Genomic DNA, 26,028 nt, shown 5'->3' on the forward strand with positions numbered 1-26,028 from the left:
ACTCGACAGATTACAGGGATCCTCGTGCTTTAGCAAGATTGATCTGAAGAGTGGATACCATCATATCAGAATCGTGCCGGGAGACGTCTACAAGACAGCTTTTTGGACGACTTTTGTTTTATTTGAGTTTTTGGTGATGCCTTTTGGCTTAACCAATGCTCCTGCGACATTTAACTGGATGATGGACAAGATTTTTCAAGAGTACAAGCTATTTGTTGGCACTTTCTTTGACGATATCATTGTTTTCTTCAAGAATGAGGCAGAACACAGAGATCATCTGTGTAGCGCGGATAATGTGTTGTGCTCTCTACAGTGGGTGGTCCTCAATGCAATGTGCGTGACAATCTCACTCAACAGACTGAATCTCCCTCACCCAGACTGAACAGAAAGGAAACAATAGACGTCAACAGAGCTCACAAAGACACAACAGCAGACCAGAACATATGACTCGACTATCTCAAAGACTGATACAGACTCTGGCGTGGCAGCACACTCAACTCCAGCCCAGGACTCACAGGTACAATGGGGGTGTTGAGGCTCAGATGTGCAGGGATGGTGAAGATGTGCTCTGTGAATAGACTCACTGCTCTAGAGGACGATGCTGGACCAAAGGTGAAGAAGATAATCGAATAACCGATCGCCACTACTCATATGTACCACCATAAAGAGCCACCAACGGCTCATAAATGTCAGTCATGTGGTGACCTGGCCACGAGGTCCACTAGACCACTGTCGGTACCCTGCTACGTGTCACTCCCCAGCCCAGAGGGTCCATCCAGTGTCCGTCCAGTGTGAACCAGCCTAGACCTGTCTTGTGAAAGACACTGTACCGTGAAGGACACTGTAGCCCTGCTCTACAGGTTGCCCGCCACAAGACCGCTCACCGTCTCGGTGAGAGGAATACTGAAAAAAACTGTGAAAGAAAACCACTAGGTACTGCATCCGTACATTTCTTGAAGCAGGTGCTAGGCCCAACCATGACCTTACATGCCTCAAAAGTAGTAAAACACTGCCCTGCTTGCAACGCCTTAAGCCTTTTAATAGGCAAGAACCCAATATGATTGCATAGTCCAAGAATCCCAATCGGCAAAACAGACAGCTTGGCTCCTCAGCAAAGAGATATGCTCGGTTTGGATCCAGCGCATCTTTATCCTCCATAACCATAGTGAGAAGAAAATGACATGGTCCTCACTTGCAGATGAAATTGTTGAAAAGACTGATGATCAGAAGCTCAAGTAATAACGCAGGTGAGGTTAAGCTCTATCTTAATGGTAGAACAAAAAGCATTAACAACAACGGGATGCTTGAAAGCCACAAGGAACGCAGGTGAATGCTTGAAAGCCGAGGGGTGGGTAGGTAGTACCGAGGTGAAAGCTTGAAATCCGAAGTAGGTAGGTAGGTAGGGGGGAGGGGGAGGGGTAGGTAGGTGGGAGGGGGAGGGCAAGGGTGAGGGGGTAGGTAGGAGGGCTAGGGCGAGGGGGTAGGTAGGGGGGCTAGGGCGAGGGGGTAGGTAGGTGGGAGGGGGAGGGCGAGGGGATAAGTAGGAGGGCTAGGGCGAGGGGGTAGGTAGGTGGGAGGGGGAGGGCGAGGGCGAGGGGGTAGGTGGGAGGGCGAGGGAGAGAGGTAGGTAGGTGGGAGGGGGAGGGCGAGGGCGAGGGGGTAGGTAGGGGGGCTAGGGCGAGGGGGTACGTAGGTGGGAGGGGGAGGGCGAGGGAGTAGGTAGGTGGGTGGGAGGGCGAGGGCGAGGGCGAGGAAGGTAGGAGAGGGCCAGGGGTAGGTGAGGGCGAGGGCAAGGGGGTAGGTATGGGGAGGGCGAGGGCAAGGGAGGTAGGGAGAGGGCGAGGCCTAGGGAGGGGGCGAGGGCAAAGGAGGTAGGGAGAGGGCGAGTAGGGGGAGGGCAAGGGCGAGGAGGTGTGAGGGGGACTAGGGCTGTAGATGAAGTCCATGTACCACTGGTTGAAAGAGGAGATGCTACAAAGCGCAGCCACCATGAGCAAGACAACTATCATGAGAATGGAATTCATTAGGCAGGACGAGCTCTGTGAAGGGAGCTTTGTTCTCGGAGGAGATTTCTCCCCGCTTCTATGATCCTCCATAGGGTCACCAAATTCAAAGACTTCCACCAAGGGCGCATCCGGGGTAACTTCTATGACAGTCAACCTTTGAGCTGGCTCAGGTGGCTCATTGGGTTTAGTTACTGTGGAAACATTGGAAGAAGGTGTACCTCTATGCAAAGAGTGAATAGAGACTCCATAACAAGGCATAGATTTGGTAGCCTCCAACCACTCCAGCAGATCTTCGTCAGACCCATCAGGTGTAGTAGGCTGTTCTTGTTCAGGGTTGGTTTCCATTGACAAAGAAACTTGCTGCACCACTAGATCCATACCTCCTTCTAAGAGGATGAGTTGCATCGGGGAGCCAGAAGTTTGTATCCACATTGCATCGTTTCCCCAATCATGAAGTGCTTTAGTGTGTCGCAGCCATGGTCTTCCAATGAGCAAAGGAAATCCGCCCTCAATATGGGGAAGACGAACCACAATAAAATCCAAGTTAAAAGTAAAGTCTTGTACGTGCAGAGGCACATTGTCCACTATGCCCCTGGGTAGACCGTCCGCTGGTCGGCCAATGTAACTGTGAATGGAGCAGGGCGAGTAGGCTGTAGACCTAGAGCTAACATAGTGAACTCGGGCATCAGGTTGATGCCAGATCCACCATCCACTATCACGCCTAAGAATTGCCGACCCAAAACGGACATTGTCAGGCGAGGGCTTCTATAATCAATGAGTGGAGCAGCGGGATTGGATATCATATAGGACTCTGATGGTCGCACTGGGAGGTGCTCGCCACTAGGACCTGCTCCAGGATAAAGTGATTGAATAACAGCAAGGGTGTCACTTCTAAACTTTGCATCTAGTCGCAGCATGTCATAGAGGGACACTTGTTGGAAGGTGTTCTTCAAGACTGACTCTGCTGTAAGCTTGTCCTGTTCTACCAGTTGTTTCTCGGGTACCTTGATCTTTTGTAGATCGGAAACTGCTTCCAAGAAAGCTTCATCAATATCGGAGAGCAAAGATGTGGATTCTTTCATGGCACTGGGGGATGGCTTGTTAACAGCTGCTGCAGGCAGGGTATCCATTGGTGTGAGACTGTGTGGGGGAGTTGAACTTGTTGGGATGCTAAGACCGAGAGCGGCTCTCTGGGCCCGGGTGAGGACGCCCGATAGCTCCTCTGCCAACTGTGGCGGCTTATTTTTAGGGGTAACCACGTGGGTAGAAGGGGGCGGCTGAGAAACAGTGCTAACTGCTATCAAATTGAGCTTGGGAAAGGCAAACTTAGTCTGGCTTTGACTTGGGTTCGAAGCTGTGGATGCACGAATTTTAGGGCAATCCTTACTGTAGTGATCCTTCATATCAGGGCAATGACCGCAGGGAGGGGACCCTTCGGGCAAAGGGCATTTGCTTTGGTAATGACCATATTCCCCGCATCTGTAGCACAAAATGGGCTGATTCAATGGACGAGTCGAAGGACGAGGTGGTCCTTGCTCCATGGAGTTGGAGGTGGAGGCATAGAAGCTGTGAGGTGAGGAGGGAGCATGGGTGTGATAAAAGCTCTGAGAGGGAAAAGTGCTTTGCATACCTTGCATTGGAGGGGCTGACAATAAAGGTGGCATGTGGTGTGGATGGCCACATGGAGAGACCATGTTGGATGCAGGTGCTTGCCCTTGTTGAAAACTAGGACCAAGACTTTGCTGTATTTGCCTCAAGCCCTTGAGGTAGTAGCAATCCTTGTCTTCATGCCCCGACTTTTCGCAGAAGTGGCAGTAAACCCGAAGGGGACAGTCCTGTGGAGGGTGTCCTGGAGAGTGACAAGAGCTGCACCATACCATAGCTTTAGTCTCTTGCTGAGACCGAAGCTCTTCTAGTTCTCTCTTGATTTGATCCAAAGCCTCAAGGTGCGATGGTTTCTCTTGTTTCAGAGAGATTGATTTCTCTTCTTGGAGAGCGCGTTGTAGTTTGAGGGCTTCAAGTTCCCTGCGCAAGGAAGTCAAAGGATCAGCAGGACTACCTTCCGAGAACACAGAGGGAGTATCTATGTGAGGAGAGTTGTTGAACAGCTTCCTAGCCCCCTCTATCCTAGTAGCAGCTGCGATGAATTCCTCCAGAGTGGTGTCGGGTCGGAGGCTCTCCCGGAGTTTTTGCTGAGAGATTTTGGGAAGCGCCTTCTCCACCCACTTCTTAACCATGAATTCACCGGGTTGCTGGGGAAGCTTGGCAACCAGAGACTTGGTTTTGGTCATAAGCTATGCAAAAGTCTCCTCTGGCTGGAGCACCATGTTGGCCAACTCATCCAACACTTTCTCTTGGTAGTCGCCTGGCCTGAAAGCTGCAGAACTGTTGTCTTAAGTCTGCCCAAGTTGCAAAATGATTCTCTACAAAGTGGCTGTACCATTTGTCTGCTAAGCCATCCAAGGTGGATGGAAAAAGTACCAAATAAGCATCTTCCCTGTTAAGACCACGTCCTCTACAGAGAGATACGAACCTCCATGCATGGTCGTCCGCATCTTCCGAGGAGAGTCCTTTGAAGGTGGGGAACTTGATGTTTACCTTGGCCAACACACTAGCCAACGCCTCCATGGCCCCTTTTGAGCCTGTTGCTCAATAGCCTGCTGTAGCAGAATAGGAGAGAGCTTTACTGGAGAAGGTGATTTGGAAGATGTGGAACCCCATGAAGGAATGGGGGATGTCGTATGTGGAGGTATGTTTGATGAGGTTAATGGACTTCTACTAGATACCACATTCTGTTATGGTGCTTCAGAGGGCTCAGTAGTGCGCTTTGACGCTCAACTGACCGCCTTGTATGTGTCATGCAGTGAACAACACAGGTCTACCACAGAATAAGTGAGGATAGTGACTAGACCACCTGGTCCAAGACCAGTGACTAGACCACCTAGCTGGCAGGACGAGGAGGGTTGGACCAGGGCGAGGACTAGACCAGGACCAAAGACCAAGGACCAGGGACGAGGACCAGGACTAGACCAGGGTCTAGACCAGGCAAGTGACTAGACCAAGCTCGAACAGGGACGAGGAGGACTAGACTAGGGTCAAGGGGGTCTAGACCCAGAGACGAGGGTAGGTTGGACCAAGGCCAAAGATGACTAGGGCGAGAGAACAGTTGGACCAGGCGAGAGGAGAACAGTGCAAGGCAAGGTCGGCGAAGCTAGATAGACCCAACTAGCTCCAAGATTTACACCTCTGAGAGTGAGATTTCAGTTGAGGTCCCACCGTGATCGCGAAAATGAGAGCACCTGTAGCGCGGATAATGTGTCGTGCTCTCTACAGTGGGTGGTCCTCAGTGCAATGTGCGTGACAATCTCACTCAACAGACTGAATCTCCCTCACCGAGACTGAACAAAATGGAAACAATAGACGTCAACAGAGCTCACAAAGACACAACAGCAGACCAGAACATTTGACTCGACTATCTCAAAGACTGATACAGACTCTGGCGTGGCAGCACACTCAGCTCCAGCCCAGGACTCACAGGTACAATGGGGAGGTCCAGGCTCAGATGTGCAGGGATGGTGAAGATGTGCTCTGTGAATAGACTCACTGCTCTAGAGGACGATGCAGGACCAAAGGTGAAGAAGATAATCGAATAACCGACCGCTACTACTCATATGTACCACCATAAAGAGCCACCAACGGCTCATAAATGTCAGCCATGTGGTGACCTGGCCACGAGGTCCACTAGACCACTGTCAGTACCCTGCCACGTGTCACTCCCTAGCCCAGAGGGTCCGTCTAGTGTCCGTCCAGTGTGAACCAGCCTAGACCTGTCCTGTGAAAGACACTGTACCGTGAAGGACACTGTAGCCTTGCTACAATCTGCTTCAGGTCTTTCAAGCATTACGAGATCACAAGTTAGTGATTGATGCAAAGAATAGTGAATTTTTCCTACCAGAGATACACTTTTTGGGACACATTGTCTCAGTAGTAGGAGTGCAAATGGATCCGGCCAAGATAGAGACTATCCGTGATTGGCCCGATTTGAAGAATGTCCATGAAGTTAGAAGCTTCTTGGGACTGTGTTCGTAATACAGGCGGTTCATTTGAAAGTTTGCAGAGGTTGCTTCCCCTTTGCATATCTTGACACAGAAAGGAGTCCCTTTCTCGTGGAGATCCACAGAGGTGACTACCTTTCAGACATTGAAAGAGAAATTGACTACAGGACCAGTTTTGACTTTGCCGGACTTGCAGAAGTCATTTGAAGTATATTGTGATGCTTGTGGTCGTAGTCTGGGTGCGGTCTTAATGCAAGAAGACCATGTCATTGCTTACAAGAGCCGATTGTTCTCAAGGCCGGAGATGACAACACAAATTTATGAGAAAGAGCTTTTGGCGGTTATCCATGCTCTTACTCAGTGGCGGCATTACCTACTCGGAGCGGATTTTATTGTCTTTACAGACCATCTGAGTTTGCGCTACTTCTTGTCACAGAAGCAGCTTTCGGAAAAGCAGATGCGGTGGGCGAACATCTTGTCACAGTTTCACTTCCATATTGTCCATGTGCAGGGACAGGAGAATGTGGTGGCAGATGCTTTGTCTCGAAAGCCGTTGGTTGTGGCTATTCCACGGTACATCATAGGAGCTTCAAGAATATAGTCGACGAGTATGCCACAGATACAGACTTTGTAGACGTTTTCGCATGGATACGGGATGGGGAGACGGTAGCGGGATATTCCATTCGGGATGGCTACTTGATGAGAAAAACCATGTTGTGCGTTACACAGCCGTTGAGGGAAAAGCTTATGACTGAATGCCATTGTCCACCTTTTACGGGTCACCGCGGCATTGCTACCACCATGAAAGGGGTAGAGAGATACTTCTTTTGGCCGAGACTCAAGAAGGATGTGGAAGAGTTTGTGCGCAGTTGCTCAGTATGCTAGAAGGTCAAGTTTGACATGCATAAAGCACAGGGATTGTTACAGCCTTTACCCATACTCACCCGCCCTTGGGAAAGTATTGCAATGGATTTCATTTTTGATCTCCTAAGAACACAGAGTGGTCACGATGGTATCTGGACTGTTATTGACAGATTTAGCAAACAGACTCATTTCATTCCAGTGAAGAAAACAGTCAAGCCGGATTACTTAGCGAGACTGTTTGTGGCCCAGATCTTCAGATTACATGGCATGCCTGAGACGATTGTCTCCGACAGGGACCCCAGCTTTACGAGTTTGTTTTGGAAGGCAATTTGGGAGAACATTGGCACGCGGTTGCAGTTCTCGTCATCGCTTCACCCGCAGACTGACGGGCAATCTGAGATTGCCAATTCAGTGGTTTTAGATTTATTGAAGTCTTATATCTCGGATCAGAAGACTCAATGGGAAAAGTACCTACCTTTGGTGGAATTTTCCTACAATAACACGATACACTCTTCGACGGGGAAGGCGGCATTTGAGATTGTTGAAGGTGCTGCGAAGGATTCACCCTTCCTAAGCACGAAAGATAAGATTTTGGAAGCGGATGAATATACGCGAGACTTAGATACGGCTTTTTGCCAAGGTTCGCGAGACTTTGCAGAAATCTCAAGAACGACAGAAAAAAGGCAGCGGATCGCCATCGTCGCGACTTGAAATTGAAGGAGGATATTGGGTGCTCTTACGTTTTGAGAAGGCACGCCTGAAAAAGAAAAAGCGAAAGGAGAGGCTTCTTCCAAAGCTTAGTATGCGATACTACGGACCTTTCCAGATCACTGAAAAGATAAATGTTGTCTCCTTCCGACTGAAACTGCTTGATACTTGGAGGATTAACAATGCATTTCATGTGAGTCTCTTGAAACCTTTTAAAGGTGATGTGCTTGATGATGGGGAGCCTGATGAGCAACCCGAAGTGGAAGAAAACAAGGAGATCCTTGTTTCTGAACAGATTTTGGCACATAAGGATACGAAGAACAAAGGTAATGTCCGAAGGTAGTTGTTGGTTAGGTTCAAGAACTATCCTGCATTGGATGCGAAGTGGATGGAGGAGGAGGGCCTGGCAGATACTCCTCAGATTGTGAAACTTTACCTCGATGCTTTTGGTTTAGCATAGTCTACTCCAAATAGAACCCAGAATTCAGCTTGGCCGGAGATCTGGTGCAGTGGGATGCACAAGAGGGGAGTCACTCCGCTCCTTTGTCAACATATGCTTTGATTTAGATACTAGAGTCAGTGATGTCTCTTTGAGCTTCAGGGATACTGAAAGCTGACAGTATTCTGCTGTATGACTTTATGAAATGGATTTCCTGATTATGATACGGATTTGTTCTTGACTTTTTTGAAGTGCAGGAACTGATAGACGAAATGATTGCAGTATTTTGGTCTAATTGATCTCGAATAGACATGGTTGCAATAGGGGTTAGTCAATCGGACATCGATGAGGTCCCGATTGGACCTAGATGCGATTGCTAGTTACATTACCGATAAATCATGGTCTAAGATCCGAATGAATGTTGAATGTCATGTGATGTCTAGTGATGTCCTGTGATGTCGTGTGATGTGACAGTCGATTGGTACATGTGCTAGATGTGTTCTCCTAGTACGTAGGTACTAACAGTCAGTGTCTGCTGACGGTTTATGGCCTCTGTTTGTTTTGCAGGCGTAATCGAGGGCGATTACAATGCTTTCAAGAGGCGGGTATGTCACAAAGTGATGACGTGTCTGCGCGGGAGCCGAAACCATGACTGCTGTTGAAAACCCTAATTCTGCAAGCCCTAACCCGAAAATCTACAAACCCTAAAATCTGCCAAAAACCTTAACCCTAAAAACTGTCATAAACCCTAACCCTAACCCTAGCAGGTTGCTGAGAATTCCGTGAAATGCGTTGGTATGATGACGTGGCATCGTACGGAATCTTCCGGAAATTGCGGTGCTAATTTAGGGTTGCGTCAATTGCTTTTTCCTATGCAATTTGAGAAGAGAGAGAAAGAGTTTGCTTTATTCTAAAACTCAAGTGAGTTTGAGAGAAAAAAGAGTTTTTGCTTTTATGCTTTTGGGGCTCTGCTTTGGCAACCCTTGTAAACTTTAAATAAGTGGTTTGGGCACACACTCGGCAGAGCATCTGGACGCAGAGTTTGAGAGTGAAACCCTAACCACTCTCTTGTACTTTGAACTGATTAATACATAAAGAAATACCGAAAGGGGCGCCAGTCTTTGGGGCCAATATCTCTAGGCACAGAACTCCGCCGGGCCAGTGCAAATCTATTGTGAACTGTGAACTGTTTTGAAGTGATTATTGGGTGCTGTTGTGATTGATTCTTGACTTGGAGTGTCCAAGTCTGTTACAGAAGACTCAGGCAAAATAGAAAATGGCTGTTGATCGTCACTGTCGCGAATTGCTATTATAACCTGGGGATTGGGTTCTGTTAAGGTTCGAGAAGGCAAGGTTAAAGAAGATGAAGGGCAAGGAACGGTTGTTTCCTAAGCTCAGCATGCGTTACTATGGGCCTTTTCAAGTGCTTGACAAGATCACCAAATGGATTGCAGCTTTACCTTGAAGCCTTTGGGTTACAGCCTACCTATGCCCAACCCAACGTGTGCAAAGGAGGGGTAATGATATCTCATTAAGTCATTTGTATCTATGTGTTACGACCTTTCTTGCAGATACATTCGATAATAAAAGAGTGCTAACAACACAAGATCATCAATGGCATGTATTTATGGCATGCAATCGAGGACATTTGCGATTTCAAGAGGGGGGTATGTCACGAGGACGTGGCAATTGCTAACCTTAGTTGTTGGTTTCTTTCCAATGATTTTTGTTTTATTTTTGAGACCCTCTTTTTGAAGTTGCAAATGGTTGGACATTGTATGGCCAATGTGAACGGTAGTTTCACCCGCAGACAGGAAGTTGGTCGGCACTGGAATTCGTATAGTAAGAGGATGTCTAGGCTTAGTTCAAGATTATGTAGGTCCCCTCGTCGCACTTAGCAAGTTGGTGGATAATAGGAAGTGAACTCAATAAAGGCACAAAGCCAAGGTGGGGTCACCAAAGGAAAGTACCCGACAATTGGGCCACATTGCATTTTTGGATGCAGTCCCAATGGGGATAGATGGTAATAAGACCAGTGGGAGCCCAATGGAAGCATCTCCTGAAAATTAGGGAACTGCTATTTTGGGCCATGAAATCTGTTCGCGTCATTACCTCCGGAATGACAAGGGGAACATTTTAGAACTCTGCCGCAAAGTCAACTGGGCAAGCAGTTGGGAGATTTTTAAGAGGCAACCCCGAAACGAGAAATTGCTTGCAAACGCGCCAAGTGGCACATTTTAGTGCACTTTCCTCTTGCAGAAGAAGTGGCGCTGATTTTTAAGTTGCGGGAGAGCTCATTTGAAGCCTATCACACGGGTTAAGAGCTATTGACTGCAAGCTTTCCCTCTCATGTACAGTGTGGTGCAAGAAGTCATGTCCTGCACACCCCACACTGCTCTCTCTCTTCCCTACGTGCAGTAATGTGATGCCCCACAAGAGGGCTGTTCATTTGACTGATGTACAGCTGTGGTTATATGCGTTTTAACTTTTTGCTGAGGCAAGAGCTTTCCTGAGCAGGAGTAGGAGTAGCTGACTGCTGCTCCAAAAGCAGGCACCGGTGAGGATGATAACCTCACCGTATAGGTGCGATTTCAGCACTGGTTATGCGCTGTATTTTGACTATTTTTTAGCCATACGGATACCAGAACCATTAGGAACAGTGTCCCATTGTTAGAGGACAGCTCGGGTATGTTTAGGGCTGAAAACAGGGCAAAAACCAGAAAATACAGCGTGCTGAATTTACTGTTTTTGGGCAGAAATCAGAGGGTTTATCTCAGTGGAAGTGAGGGGAATTGGTTTCGGGCAAGTTTTGGGGCTGCTGTGCTGTTGAAATCTTGCCAAAACAAGCGGTATCTAGTTGGATACAGGTAAAGAATTCCCAAGACTTTACTTTGTAATTTACCCTCTTAAACTATAAAGAAATACCGAAAGGGGCGCCAATTTTGGGGCCTACAGGTTGTCGGTGTCTACTCGGAGCATTCTACCTTCTGAGCTGTGTGTTTGCTTAAGTGTTAATTCCCGTCGTAGGTTACCATTCTAAAGTGCTCTTTGTGAGTGTCTAAAGTAAAGAATTTCGGGTGAAAGCGAAAGCCTACCTCCCCACGGGCCGGTTTCAGTATCCATGTTCTCCTGGTGTCTAGCTGAGTCAGGTCCTGGTGGATGAGCTTGGTGATCTCGGACTGTGTAAGAGTCAGAGAGGGTGCATCCAGTGACGACTGGAAGGGGGGCAATCTGTCTATACTAATCTCATGCGCCTGGAACAATGATGTCATCTCCCTGTACCAACATGTTGTATCTCCCTGCATGGCTAACTGTCCATAGGACTCAAGTACAAGGCGGGCGTATCTGTCTCTGGAAGTTCCCACATGCGGTGTATGGAGACAGATCTGGTGAGCGCCTCAACCACTAGTGGGGGGGGCAACTAGCTCTGCTCGGAAAATGGCACGTGGTACTGAAGCCTTGGCTCTAATGAGCCACGAGATCATGGAGACCAAAGGCTTCTCCATGTCACCCCATCTATTAGTGCGAACTGTCCTCCCGTGATGATCCAATGAAGGCCCCCATATCTCAGCTCCATAGAGCAATGCAGAAGCACCAAAGTGTCAAAGAGCTAGAGCTACGTCCGAGGCTCTTGAAATTGAACCTGTGAACACATCCTCTCCAATCTACCCAATGCCGAATGGGCTTTGGTCAATCTAGTCTCTGCTGCTCTCCTCAATGAAAATGCTGGTCCACTAAAAACCACTCCGAGGTGTCTCCTGGCCGTATGTGAATGCGGGCACTGACCTCTTGATCCACTATGGGGTGGTATTATATACCATGACCTTGGTTTTACCAAGGTTGACAGACAAACCACTTTCATGGGCAAACCTATGCAAAGCATCCAAGTGACGTTGCATCCCCTCGGAAGAGTCGGAGATCAACACAATATCATCAGCATATAACAATAGGGGAATCCATGTCCCTGCCAGAGGTGCACCTCTATCACCATCTCTCTCAATGTAGTCAGAAACCTCATCCACATACATACCAAATAGAGTAGGAGAGAGCGGGCAGCCGTGCTTCACCCCAATAGTGGAGTGAACCGGTGTAGATAGACCCTATGAGGTGCGTGCATGCCCTACTACTAATCTGTACAATGCCATGATCCTCCAAATGAGCTCTGTGGGTACTCCCATCTCCTATAATCTACGCATCAATCTAGCTCTGGGTACTGTGTCAATTGCTTTGCGGAATCCACAAAGCTACAATATATCCGTCTCCCACGGAATCTGCCCTCCTCGATGATGGCCCTGAGTGTCAAGATATGGTCAAGAGTAGAAAAACCTCTCCTAAACCCTGCCTGCCCAGTTGCACGCATTCCCTCCCTCTCTGCCCATCTACTCAGTTGAATGGATGCATACGACCGTGCCAATGTGTGTCCAATCATGATAATGCGATAATTCCCAGGCTCCATAGAGTCTTGATTTGAAGATAAGTACAATCGTAGATAGGCTCCCAAGTATCAGGCAAGCCTTCACACATGGCACGGTTAAACATAATTGCTAGAAGCTCTGCTAGTAGATCTCTGGCATGCATGAAATGCTCAGCCACTAAGCCATCATGATCATATGCTCTCCTGGTCCTCATCCTTCTTCACCATCTCAGCGGTGAAAAAAGTACATGTGTGTGGGCATGGATCGGGGTGGTCGGGAAGATGCGTACTGACCCCAAGTCTCTGTAGAGGTAATGGCAAGGGGGGGGGGGGAGAGACAGCTCATGAAAGAGCCGCCATGCCTCACGCGAGTCCTGACTCAAGAATAGCTAGTATAGATCCTGCTCTAGTTGAGCCGAAAATGCCCTCTTCTTCCGCCGCACTAGGCGTCGGAAGTCAATCTGTGACTGTCTGTGGGTGATGTCCCCCAAAAGCACTTCCCTCTGAAGTCTAGCTCTAGTCTGGCAGCATTCCTCATCATACCAGCTGTTCTATTCCTCATCATACCAACTCTAGTCTGGCGGCATTGCTCATCATACCTTCTTCCGACGCCTAATCTGTGACTGTCTGTGAGTGATGTCCCCCAAAAGCTCTTCCCTCTGAAGTCTAGCTCTAGTCTGGCAGCATTCCTCATCATACCAGAGAGAGAGAGAGAGAGAGATGAAATGAAATGTTATATTAAACGTCTTCAAAAGGCCAAAAATGACTTATCTTGCAGGCGAAGAAATGTTGAGATAGGAAATGAGCTGTATACACTACTGCAGAAAGAAGAGAAGTTGCTCTCTGAGGTTTGATTTTCATAAATGCTATTTAGTGCCATGTTTTCGAGGTTTGTTTGTTTAAATGTTTTGAGTTGATTGACAGGTCATTCCCAAGTTGTGCTCAGAGCTTGCTCAGCTCCAAGATACTTACATTTTGCAGGGTAGAGTTAGTCATATTTTGATTTCACTATGGTTTAGGATTTGAGAAGATCAGATTTAATTGGTGTTACTTTTTTTCAGGTGATTATGATTTGAAGGTTATGCGCCAGGAATTCTACATTTCACAACAAAAGCAGGTGAGGTCAAAGTAAGAAAGCACTTTACTTGTTTTCCAAGTATTTTGCTATTTTGTAGCAAGCCTCCTTCAGTTAGTCAAAAAATCTATCGGAGCTTCAAATTGTTGTGGTGCTTGATAGCAAAGGCTTAAGTTTCAAAGCAAGCATTGTAAGAAGTTAAGAAGCTTACATGTGGAAATGCTGTACAATAGCAGACAAATTTGGATGCAAAAAGGGGAGCATCCCATATATCATGTAAAAGGTCTGTCTGTCTACCATTTTGGGTCAGACAGTCCTTATTTCTTATGCAACCGCTTCTGAATATCTGAATAGATTCCTAGCTTAGGTGGAATCCAAGTCATTATTTTTAGTGACACACATGGACCATAGAGTCCTATCTAGAGAGATGGGGTTTGGATGGTTGGTAGACTCATATGGAAGTGTCTTTCAGCTGATTGATGGTATTGATGTGATGTGGCAATCTTGGTTTAACCTTTTACGATGAACCCGTCATGTATAGCTTGGGGTCATGTCCGTCTATGCACCTACATGGGCACATGTCCGTTCTGCCTTTTGGCAGTGTATTGTAGACATACTGCCTTCTGCTGATCCTTGGATGATAGGTGTGTACTTTAACAATATTTAGTCCCATGAGGATAACTGTGCAGAGACTACACCTCATCTTACTTCAATATCCCCCATTGAGCAGGATGCATGGGATAGGTTTGCTTTTGTGATGTCAGCTATTAATAGAGTGACATGTAAAATCTTTTGCCAGGACACCATGCTCCTTGCTGTTCCCTTGGGGCTTCAGGCGCCAGGGAGGGTGTCTCTTGGATGCCTGCTCTCTATTATGCGTAGTACTATCTTCTCCTATCCTCCTCCCATTTCCATGCGCATCACACCAGACTGTCTCTAAGAGCACAGAGAGTACACCCTGGCAGTCGCAAGTCTGACTAGAAGTCGCTAGACAGAATGCAGGGCTTGTTCCTGCGCGAATAGCACGTCAGTGCCCCAAATGTCTACCTGAAGGCTGAAAGAATGCTATCCAGAATAAAGAGGCCCTGTCGTGGTTCTGAAGAATGCCTGTGGGGTGCTACATACTGACCTTAATTCCATACTGTTTATTGCCACAGATTAGTATTCTTCACCGTACTGACCTTAATTCCGTACTGTTTATTGCCACAGATTAGTACTCTTCACCATTTACAGCATAGCCGCTATTTCTGTATGTCACTCTTGCCAGGGAGAAGATATGGCTGTCACCTAAGACGTGTCATGTTTTGAAGGCCCCGCTTACTGAGAGATATGTGTGATGCACTTACTGGTATTGATCTCGCTTCCTGCCCTGGAGATGATGGGCCATGGCCTCACAAAACATTTTTTCCTAGACTATTGGGATGTTTTGAGGATTTCCTTATCACAGGGTTTTCAAATGAGTTTCTGCAGATTATTGGGATGTTTTGAGGACTTCCCTATCACAAAGTTTTCAACATTTTTTTGACACTGGTAAGATGTCACATTCTCTTTCTTCCGGCCTCATCTCTTTTGTACCGAAGGGAAAGGATGCCACTTTGTTTCAACAGTGGCGTCCAATCACTCTCATCCCTTCTGGATATTAGATCCTGTCAGGGTGCGGGTTTTGTAGCACCTAATGTGTGTGAGCACCCTCTTACATATGGATGCTTAGTCAACTTGTGACATGTGATAGACCATGTGATTTAGCCTATGTGAAATCCTAGTGTGCAACCTACTTGGCAATCCTTGTGACATCATCACTTGTATGTGCAAACATGCCTCAAGGCTATAAATTGAGCTTGTGGATACACTCAATAATCATTGTGTGCCTATGTTGTGCTCTTATGTGTATTGATGAGTTAAGTGTGATATTAGCATTCATGGTCTCCTAATGATGCAATTAGTAGGAATGCTACATCAGATTACCCACCATAATCTTACCACTGGTATCACAACGCATTGGATGTATGTGATTTGTGTGCAAATGCTTTTAAGCCGGTTCACTAGTGAGGCTATATCTTCATTGGGCTCCATGCTTAGGCTATAGAGCTCCATTTTTATAGAATTTTTTGAGTGTTGGGCTCCGGTTCTAAAGTGCTTCTCTAGTGTGGTCCAAGCTGCGTGAGAAGCCTTGCAACTATCTAAATAGTGCATAAAATTGTCATCAAGTGATGTGAGGAATATGCCCAAAGCTTGCTCGTCTTTCGCATGGAATTGAGCGGCACTTTGCTGGTTTCTATTCTCTCATTTTCCCTTGGTGGTTTTGATCACATAACACAAATGTTTGGCATGGAATTGAGTAGCACTTTGCTGGCTTCTATTCTCTCATTTTCCCTAAGTGGTTTTGACCCAAGACAACAAATGTTTTTTCATTAAATACCCTTTGGTCTTGGCTTACTATGTGTGGAATCCCTGATCGTTTAACTTATTTGTGCTCTTCTCCCCTCCCATAATGGTGCAATGAATGCATGTGAGAAAGGTCTTACCGATGTGGATTGGGCAGTGTCTAATCCTTTACAAGATCGAGCCAAAAGCTCGGATATATTTCATACACAACGAGCATAAAATGCGGAGGGATTTAATGGTTGATCTTCTTTGAAAAATCCTGCTACGGATGCCTTGTGTGAAAGTGGTTGGACAATAGGGCTCTCAAATGCTGTGTATGGACAAATTGTGACCGTACTCAAAGAGAAGGACCCAATACCCTCTCTTGAGGACGTCATAAACTCTTTGCAAGCTTTTGAGAAGAAGATAAACGGAAACATCAACAATGGCAAAGCATATGTGGTAACCAACCACCGGTACAATAAAAACAAAAGCAACCTCAATTGCACACATTGTGACCATACCAATCATTTGTCAAAGGATTGTTATTAAGTGAATCTTTGTAGCGTTGTGGCAAGAACAAGTACTCATCCAAGTATTGCAAATACAAACATAACAACAAGTAGAAGGCAAACACAAGCAACCACAACCACTACAGAGACAAAGGAAAAAATCAAATTAATGTTGTTGCCGATGATTCCTACACCGAAGATGAATCTGTTGCTTTAGTTTACACTGACACATTGTGAGCACTTTAGCCATGTGTTCCTCAACCCTTTGTGTTGTAGGGGAGGATTTTGTGTCTCTCAGCTTGTGTCTGGACCTATTTCTATTCAAGGGGAGGATTGTGTTTTGTGTACCTACCTGTCACGAGGACGTGGCAACTGTTAATTGTGTCACGAGGACGTGGCAATTGCTAACCTTAGTTGTTGGTTTCTTTCCAATGATTTTTGTTTTATTTTTGAGACCCTCTTTTTGAAGTTGCAAATGGTCGGACATTGTATGGCCAATGTGAACGGTAGTTTCACCAGCGCGGGAAGCTAGTCGGCACTAGAATTCGTATAGTAAGAGGATGTCTAGGCTCAGTCCAAGATCATGTAGGTCCCCCCGTCGCATTTAGCAAGTTGGTGGATACTAGGAAGTGAACTCAATAAAGGCATAAAGTCAAGGTGGGATCACCCACAGAAAGTATGCAACAGTTGGGCCACATTGCACTTTTGGATACGGTCCTAATGAGGATAGATGGTCAGAAGATCAGTGGCAACCCAACGGAAGCATCTCCTAAAAATTAGGGAACTGCTATTTTGGGCCGTGAAATGTGTTCGTGTCATTACCTTCTGAGTGACAAGGGAACATTTTACAACTCTGCTGCAAAGTCAATTGGGCAGCCGATCGGGAGATTTTAGGTGGGAAAATGCGTGTAATTGTGCCATGTGGCGCATTTTAGTGTACTTTCCTTATGCAATGAAGAGGTAGCGCTGAATATTAAGCTAGGAAACCTCATTTTTCATACTGTCACAGGTTAAGAGCTATGGAGTGTTTTCTTTCCACTCTATGTATAGTGTGGTGCTAGGAGTGATGCCTTTCACACTGCACACTGCTCTCTCTCTCCCCTACGTGCAGTTATGTGATGCCAAACAAGAGGGCTCTTCATTTGACTAATGTGCAGTTGTGTGGGTTCATGCGCGATTGCCGAGGCAAGAGCCTCTTGCACAGGTATCGGATTAGCTAGTTGCTAATCCCCCGCAGGTACAGGTGAATTTGGAGAGGTTTCACGTGAGAAATCTCGTCCGATTCAAAGGCCAAGTAGCCCTACATGTGCGGGAGCTCAAGGATTTGCTACAGATACGACCGGCTCGTGGAACGGAGCCCAAAACAGGAAATTACAGCCTGCTGTGTATTTTTGCAGGTTTAGGGTTTCGGCCCTAAACGGTCCCTAATACCCCCAGGAGGTTCGGGGACGCGAGGGCATTTTCGGGGCAGAAAATAGAGAATTTAGCGCGCTGCAGATTCTCGCCAGGTTTGCAAAGTGTCCATATGCGTCGGGAAAGTCATCTATTGCGTGGGGATACTGTCTGTGAAGCGTCCTAGTATAGTTATGTTGCTGAAATCAGGCTAGAACAGGTGGATTTCAGCCTGGATTATGCGGGACAGCTCGTAGGAAATCACAGGTTTTATTCCCTCTGTTAAAGTATAAAGAAATACCGAAAGGGGCGCCAATTTTGGGGCCTACAGGTTGTCGGCGTGTGCTCGGAGCATTCTAGCTTCCGAGCCGTGTGTGCTTAAGTGTTAATTCCCGTCGAAGGTTCCCTTTGCAAAGTGCTCTGTGTGTTTGTCTAAAGTAAAGAATTTCGGGTGAAAGCCAAAGCCTACCGCCCCACGGGCCGGTTTCAAGGTTCTGTTGCCGGCACATCAATCACTTTTTCCTCAAAGAGCGAGCCTCGGTTGTTTTGGGTAAAGACACAGAGTACAGGAACGCGGGATTACACTATGGCCGACAAAGGGAAGGGCATAATGGAAGTGGGTTCCTCTTTGAAGGACAGGCAGGAAGCTACTATGGTCTTCGAGATTGGCAAGAGCTAACGGCCACGTCAGATTGTACCTCCTGTTGATGTGAATGTCTCTCCAGTAGTACAGGGCTTTATGACTGGGCAACTTGAGGATGATGCGTTCAGGACTCAGTTAGTTGCTGCAGTGAATGTCTTTTCGCAACTGGTGCAACATCCAAGGTTTATGGAGTTCTTGCAAGCGCCACCAGTGCAATAGGAAAATAGGCAACCTACACCGCGAACGGAGCTTGTTGAGGCTCAAGCCCAAGTACTTCATGCGGCTCAGCAGGATAGGGAACACTCGCATGTTGCAGAGTCAGAGGCTCCAAAACAGGTTCCTCCCGTCCTTGAACAGGTGGTTAGGATGCCTATTCCACAGGTTATGCCAGTTCAACCCGCCACCTTTCAGATCCCGTATGCTGTCTTGAATGGACAAGGAACTGGTTACCAGGCAATGCACCCAGTTTTTCCACCACCCACGGTACATCCTGGGTATTTCGAGGGTGGATCTATGTTCCAAAGTATGGTTGGTTATGCGCCTGGAAGTCAATCGTACATGCCAGGAACAATGTTTGGGGGTATGCAAGGCATGATGCCAAACCTCATGTATGGTAGCATCGGCATGCAGCAGGGTTTTCAGTGCAACCAGGGCTAGTTTGGGGTGCCACAGGGTCATTTTGGCATGGCTGGTTTTTCTGGACCGTAGCTAGATATCGCATCTCTGACGCAAAATGTCAATGGCCAAGATGTGCCGATGATGCCTACTACAGTGCCCATGTTGCAGACTATTTCTTATGACAATTTGGGGTATGCAGGAGGGAATTTTACAGAGGCCTCTAAGGTCAGGAAAGCTACCACTTTCTTAAAGGACAATGCGCTTACATGGTGGACGACACTGTTAATGCAAGGATAGGCACCTGCCACTTGGGTTTATTTCAAGCAAATGTTTGCATTTGCTTGGCTGTCAAATGAATTTGAAGCCGACGTCATGACAGATTGGCACCAACTTACTTCGGCTACATGCAAGAGCTTGCTGGAGTACAATCGGAGGTTTTGTAAAGGGTTACTCTTAGTGACCTCCTACAGATTTGTGCCATTGACAGAGCAGATAGAGAAGTATTATTGTGGGCTCGGGACTACTGTACCAAGAACAGAGTGGCTACCCTCACTCAGCTTATGGAAGTTGCTAACACTGGTCTTGCCTTGTTGAAAGGAGAGGATAGTGGGTTTCCGAGCAACGAAAAAGGAGGGCAGCAGAAGAAAAATTCAGCGAAGTAGCCCTTTGTAAAAAGGCCACCAAAGACAAGGATTCAGGAGGGACTTCTGGAGCGCAGGCAAAGAAACAGAAAAGGAAGCCTTTTGTGCGCAAGTCGCTCGAGGAAAAGAAGGTCCTAAATGGCTGAAAATAAATGCTTTATATGCGAGCAGCCTAGTCACTTTGATTACAACTGTCCACAAAGGAAAAGACCAGGTGACTTAGATGATAAAGAGGACCAGAAAGGCAAGAAGCCTAAACCCGCGGCAGGTTTGGTGCCAGATATGGTGGATGACAGGCCCAATACGGATGCCAGTGAGTTATGCAGGGCATGGGGTAAAGTTAGGGATCAGACAACAATAATCTTCTTTCAGGTGCCAAAGCAAACTTTATCTCACGTGAGTTAGCTATGAAGTTGGGCATCAGAGCTGAAGAGATGGGGTACACAGCACAGGCAGGGTTGGCATGTCTTGGCTACTCAGAGTGTGTTACTCCCATTATTGGAAAGCTGCATCTGCATATTCAGTCGTATGTGGACACAGAAGAATTTTATATCATGCCATTGGAAGGGTGCGATGCGCTACTTGGAATTCCGTGGATGTTCTGAGTGCATGGCATGTTGGATGCCTTCGGCAAGACGATCACCCTTCAACATAGGGACAGAACTCATGTTGGGATGTAAAGCTCAAAGGGGCGCCTGTCCCTATTGTATCTGCTTCCGCTATCACTTTTGTAATAAAGAATCATCTTTCTGTGTACTTGATTTTTGCACGTGATCCGCTCGCATCAATAGTTTGTTGGGACGTTCTTCGATGACGTGATAGTCTATTCGAAGAATGAAGAGGAGCATAGGCGTCACTTGACCATTGTGTTCGAAGAGCTGCGCAGTCTCACAGGCTACTTGTGAATCCTAACAAAAGTGAATTCTTCTTGGAAGAGATCCACTTTCTTGGCCACATAGTCTCAAAGGATGGTGTCAGTATGGATCCCACAAAGGTTGAAGCTATCAAAACATGGCGAGACTTGGAGGGGTAATGATAGGGCTAGCACATCAAATGTACATATGAATTCAGTGTAATAAATGGAAATGACAAAAGTATGTAGGTCTCATTAAGTCATTTGTTATCTATGTGTTACGACCTTTCTTGCGGACACATGCGATGATAAAAGAGTGCTAACAACACAAGATCATCAATGGCGTGTATTTATGGTATGCAATCGAGGACGTTTGCGATTTCAAGAGGGGGGGGTATGTCAGGAGGACGTGGCAACTGTTAACTATGTCACGAGGACGTGGCAATTGCTAACCTTAGTTGTTGGTTTCTTTCAAATGATTTTTGTTTTATTTTTGAGACCCTCTTTTTTAAGTTGCAAATGGTCGGACATTGTATGGCCAATATGAACGGTAGTTTCACCTGCAGACGGGAAGCTGCAGATGGGAAGCTGGTCGGCACTGGAATTCGTATAGTAAGAGGATGTCTAGGCTCAGTCCAAGATCATGTAGGTCCCCCCGTCGCACTTAGCAAGTTGGTGGATACTAGGAAGTGAACTCAATAAAGGCATAAAGTCAAGGTGGGATCACCAACAGAAAGTATCCGACAGTTGGGCCACATTGCACTTTCGGATGCGGTCCCAATGAGGATAGATGGTCAAAAGACCAGTGGGAGCCCAACGGAAGCATCTCCTAAAAATTAGGGAACTGCTATTTTGGGCCGTGAAATGTGTTCGCGTCATTACCTTCAGAGTGACAAGGGGAACATTTTACAACTCTGATGCAAAGTAATTGGGCAACCGGTCGGTAGATTTTTAGGCGGCAACCTCGAGACAGGAAAATGCGTGTAATTGTGCCAAGTGGCGCATTTTAGTGTACTTTCCTTATGCAATGAAGAGGTAGCGCTGAATATTAAGCTAGGAGGCCTCATTTTTCATACTGTCAGAGGTTAAGAGCTATGGAGTGCTTTCTTTCCACTCTATGTACAATGTGGTGCTAGGAGTGATGCCCTGCACACTACACACTGCTCTCTCTCCCCCCTATGTACAGTTATGCGATGCTCCACAAGAGGGCTCTTCATTTGACTAATGTACAATTGTGTGGGTCATGCGCGATTGCCGAGGCAAGAGCCTCTTGCACAGGTAATGGATTAGCTAGTTGCTAATCCCCTGTAGGTACAGGTGAATTTGGAGAGGTTTCACGTGAGAAATCTCGTCCAATTCAAAGGCCAAGTAGCCCTACAGGTGCCGGAGCTCGAGGACTTGCTACAGATGCGACCGGCTCGCGAAACGGAGCCCAAAACAGGAAATTACAGCCTGCTGTGTATTTTTGCAGGTTTAGGGTTTCGGCCCTAAACGGTCCCTAATACCCCCAGGAGGTCCGGGGACACGAGGGGACCGCTATAGAGGTGATCTGGCGCATTTTCGGGGCAGAAAACAGAGAATTCAGCGTGCTGCAGATTCTCGCCAGGTTTTGCAAAGTGTCCATATGCGTCGGGAAAGTCATCTATCGCGTGGGGATACTATCTGTGAAGCGTCCTAGTACAGTTATGTTGCCGAAATCGGGCCAGAACAGGTGGATTTCTGCTCGGATTATGTGGGACAGCTCGTAGGAAATCACAGGTTTTATTCCCTCTGTTAAAGTATAAAGATATACTGAAAGGGATGCCAATTTTGGGGCCTACAAGTTGTCAGCGTTTGCTCGGAACATTCTAGCTTCCGAGCCGTGTGTGTGCTTAAGTGTTAATTCCCATCGTAGGTTCCCTTTGCAAAGTGCTCTGTGTGTGTGTCTAAAGTAAAGAATTTCGAGTGAAAGCCAAAGCCTACCGCCCCACGGGCCGGTTTCACTACCCTTAGTGTGTTTTGAGGGAAGGTAGTGTGAGTGCTTTAGTGCGACAAAATCCACAAGGGGAGGGTTGTTAGGGTGCGGGTTTTGTAGCACCTAATGTGTGTGAGCACCCTCTTACATGTGGATGCTTAGTCAACTTGTGACATGTGATAGACCATGTGATCTATGTGGAATCTTAGTGTGCAACCTACTTGGCAATCCCTGTGACATCATCACCTATGGGTGCAAATATGCTTAGCTCAAGGCTATAAATTGAGCTTGTGTATACACTCAGTAATCATTGTGTGCCTATGCTATGCCCTTGTGTGTATTGAATAGTTAAGTGTGTGATTAGCATTCTTGGTCTCCTAATTATGCAATTAGTATGAATGGTACATTGGGTTACCCACCATAATCCTATAGATCCTAGCTTACATGATCAGCGCTATGGGAGTCTTCCTTTGGAACTTGTGTAAGCAAGGTTGTAAGAGTCGCTCTATAAGAATGTTATTAACAGAAACTGCAACTGGGAGAGGCTGTCAAACATCCCAGTCATTAATTTATAAAGTGATAATATCAAGACTTCATGTTGCTGATTGTCTCTGTCACTCTTTTGCAGTTTATTACTCATCTTGTAAATCAGTTAGCGCGTCATCGGTTCTTACAAGTCGCATGCCAATTAGAAAGAAAGACTATGAATGGAGCCAATGAGCTCTTGCGGGTTATTGAAGCTGAATTGGTTTCATTCTCTCAAGTGATATCAAGCCGTGTGGTAAGAAAGAACTTTTGAAGTTGGACGTTAACGTGAATTTTGTTCTCCTCCTGCGGAACTGTTCTTGGAATCTGAGCTCCTTGTCTTTATGGTTGATGGTTTGGTTACACAGGATAAATGCTTGGCCTTGATACAGGCAGGTGCAGAAGTCCAAGAGCAAGGTGCTGTTGATGATGGAGACACATTATTACATCAAGTGCGAGATCTACTTGTGATTCATGCGAGTATGTATAATATGATTCATCATAGACTTTTGCTGATGGTGTGAGAGAAGCTTTGTTTCATGTCTTGTATGCTTCTTACAGATAATCAAGGAAGTGTACCAGTTTATGTCTCAGCTCCAGGCCTAGTCCAGCAAATCAACAACCTCCAGGCTGAACTACAGCACCAGAAATTAGAGCTTTCAACTTCCCTTCTGGAGGAAAAGATTAAGTGTATAAATGAACTGTAAGGATGCTTTCTTGAGCTGATCTAGCTGGGCTGTTTCACATTTTTGTGGTCCTGACTGTGTTGTGATCTCTTAGTTGTGAGATAATTCAAAGATTGCAGCAGCTCCTCTTCGCCTCATCAACAACAGCGCAACCAGTCTTAAGTCCTTGGGTAAGTACTTTCAGTTGCAGCTGATCAAAGTATGTGTCACTAACCTGGGCAGAGTGTCTTTCAGATCATTTTTCCTTTCTTGAATGGGTTGCCTAATGCCTGGAATTTTTTTGTAAATAGGAAAAGCATGTATGTTTTTGTTCACCAGTGGTATAAATTTCTATGACAAAAAATAATGAGTGTAGGAGATATCAGACAAAAGCCGCCAAGAAGCTTAATACTTATCAAAATGGAACAGGCGTTGGAACAACCACAATGACAACACACGACAAATTTCAAGAGAGTTAGCAGCTGAAGTGCTACTTAGAAATAAGCTTCTTGATGGAATTAAAGTTGTGGAAATGTACATAGTGTCTGGTATGTGTTTGTTACGTCAGGTAGTATGGTACATACTGTATGGATGGTTGTATTCTGTTATAAATTATGACCTTAATCTGCACTAAACAAAAGTATCTCTCTATTTTAGAAGGAGAAATTTTGTACGCTGAAATGCAGTTGGTGTTTGTGTTTTGTCTGATGAGTGTAAGGTAGTGACAAGGGTTTCAAGGTATTGCTTGAGAGTCTTTTTATGGAGAGTGCATGTATGTGTGCACCCATCTTTCTAACGTGGAATAGTTACACTGATTGTTTCTTGGAAGCATGCCATACTAACAGTTTGCTCATCTCCACAGGGTTTCAAAGGATGCCTGTGTTTGTGATTATTTGTACGATCTAGATGTCTCTTTCATATTTATGTCTGTTTTTGCAGCCTCTCATGAAAGAGCTAGCAGATATGGAGAAGGTGAACTCTCAACTTTCTATCGCTTTAGAGGAGGTAACTCGTGAACATCGTGAAAAGGCAGAGGTATAGATACAGGCTTTCGTGTTCATATGTCTGCTTTTGTCGAGCGCGTGAGCACTCGGTAAAACATTCTCGCTTAGGAAGTCTGATTATGTCTTGCTCTCATCTATACAGATAGTCAAACATCATCCACATGAAGTGGGTCGTGAAAGACAAGTCTTTGTCGACTTCTTCTGTGGCCCAGATCGGCTTCGGAATCAAGTACGGGAGCTAACAGCCCGTGTGAAGGCATTGCAAGGCTGAAAAGGTTTGAGTTCATGCTTTCAAATTCTCATAAACATTACAGAATTATGGTTGTTTGCTAGCACAAATTTCACCTCGCAGGTCTTGACTATGTGATATAACGTTTGATGTTTACAATGTGGTGTAGACCTTTCTTCTTGTAGTAAAGATTTCTCTCAATCATCCATTTGAACAATCGAGTTGCTTTGCTTGGAAAAAGGAGGCAAGCATGATAATTCCAGAAGTCAAAATGCATGCAAAAGCTTCTCCGAGCCCTTGAATGGAGGCTTACATCGATGGACCATTACAGAGGCCAGACTCATGCATCCGTATTTGCAGTCTTTAAGATGTGCAATGTGGGGGTGGATTTATTTGCATGATTGGTGATATCAGAGAAGCTCTTATTTCTGCAAGATGAGATCAAAAGAGAGTCTTTGCTCTGGAATTTCTCGATTAAGCATTTGGCGGTCACATGTTTGATGGAACGGCCAAATTATTATTGATATAGAGAAGCGCTATTCATCTCTCTGATGAGGCACTTGAAGGTGTATCTGGTGGAACTTTTGTTATTTACTACCATAGGATGATCATAATAAATGGAAACAGATTAAGGTATGATGTATTAGCATCACACATTATCCAGCCAAGTAGACAAATGGCAAGGCAGTCAAAGTCAATACATGTTACACAGTGACAATTCTCTTTTGGCTTTTAGCCAACTTCAACTCATTAGTCCCCCTTAATGTTGAGCTGGGATCTCTCGTCTTTGTCATGTCACTAGGGGGTTTTCTACAAATAATTTTGCCCTTAACACTTACTGGTTGCTCTTTGCGTCAATCTTTTCTTCTTTGTCAAATTCAGTCTGATCAATACCCTTTTTTTTGGTGTGTGTGTGTGTGTGTGTGTGTGTGTGCGCGCGCGCGCGCAATTATATGTTTGAAGTGAAAATGCATGCATTTCCAAAGGTGTGCATAATTTGTGCAGGAAGTGAAGGAGGAGAGCTTTCTTGGCTTCTTTGGCAGTGTTTTATCCTTTTATACAAATAA

The 26,028-nt window shown here is 46.1% G+C and overlaps 1 protein-coding gene across 2 annotated transcripts in view; it reads left to right on the plus strand.

Moving 5' to 3' along the window:
- AUG3 (HAUS augmin-like complex subunit) overlaps positions 1-25,799 on the plus strand; it is a 135,460-nt gene extending 109,661 nt beyond the window's left edge. Inside the window, exons 10-19 of one of the 2 annotated variants that reach the window (XM_086499466.1) lie at positions 13,265-13,334; positions 13,411-13,468; positions 13,548-13,603; positions 23,167-23,319; positions 23,432-23,543; positions 23,625-23,766; positions 23,844-23,919; positions 24,668-24,763; positions 24,875-25,007; positions 25,131-25,799. In XM_086499466.1, the coding sequence (XP_086355592.1) occupies positions 13,265-13,334; positions 13,411-13,468; positions 13,548-13,603; positions 23,167-23,319; positions 23,432-23,543; positions 23,625-23,766; positions 23,844-23,919; positions 24,668-24,763; positions 24,875-25,003 (892 nt within the window). In that variant the 3' untranslated portion in view covers positions 25,004-25,007; positions 25,131-25,799. The remainder of the gene's footprint in view (positions 1-13,264; positions 13,335-13,410; positions 13,469-13,547; positions 13,604-23,166; positions 23,320-23,431; positions 23,544-23,624; positions 23,767-23,843; positions 23,920-24,667; positions 24,764-24,874; positions 25,008-25,130) is intronic. The other variant, XM_086499467.1, reaches the window with a different exon arrangement.
- The last annotated feature ends 229 nt before the right edge of the window (positions 25,800-26,028 follow it).

This window comes from Adiantum capillus-veneris, chromosome 25, assembly GCF_014529385.1.
Source record: "Adiantum capillus-veneris isolate H3 chromosome 25, ASM1452938v2, whole genome shotgun sequence".
In the NCBI taxonomy this organism is placed as follows: Eukaryota; Viridiplantae; Streptophyta; class Polypodiopsida; order Polypodiales; family Pteridaceae; genus Adiantum; species Adiantum capillus-veneris.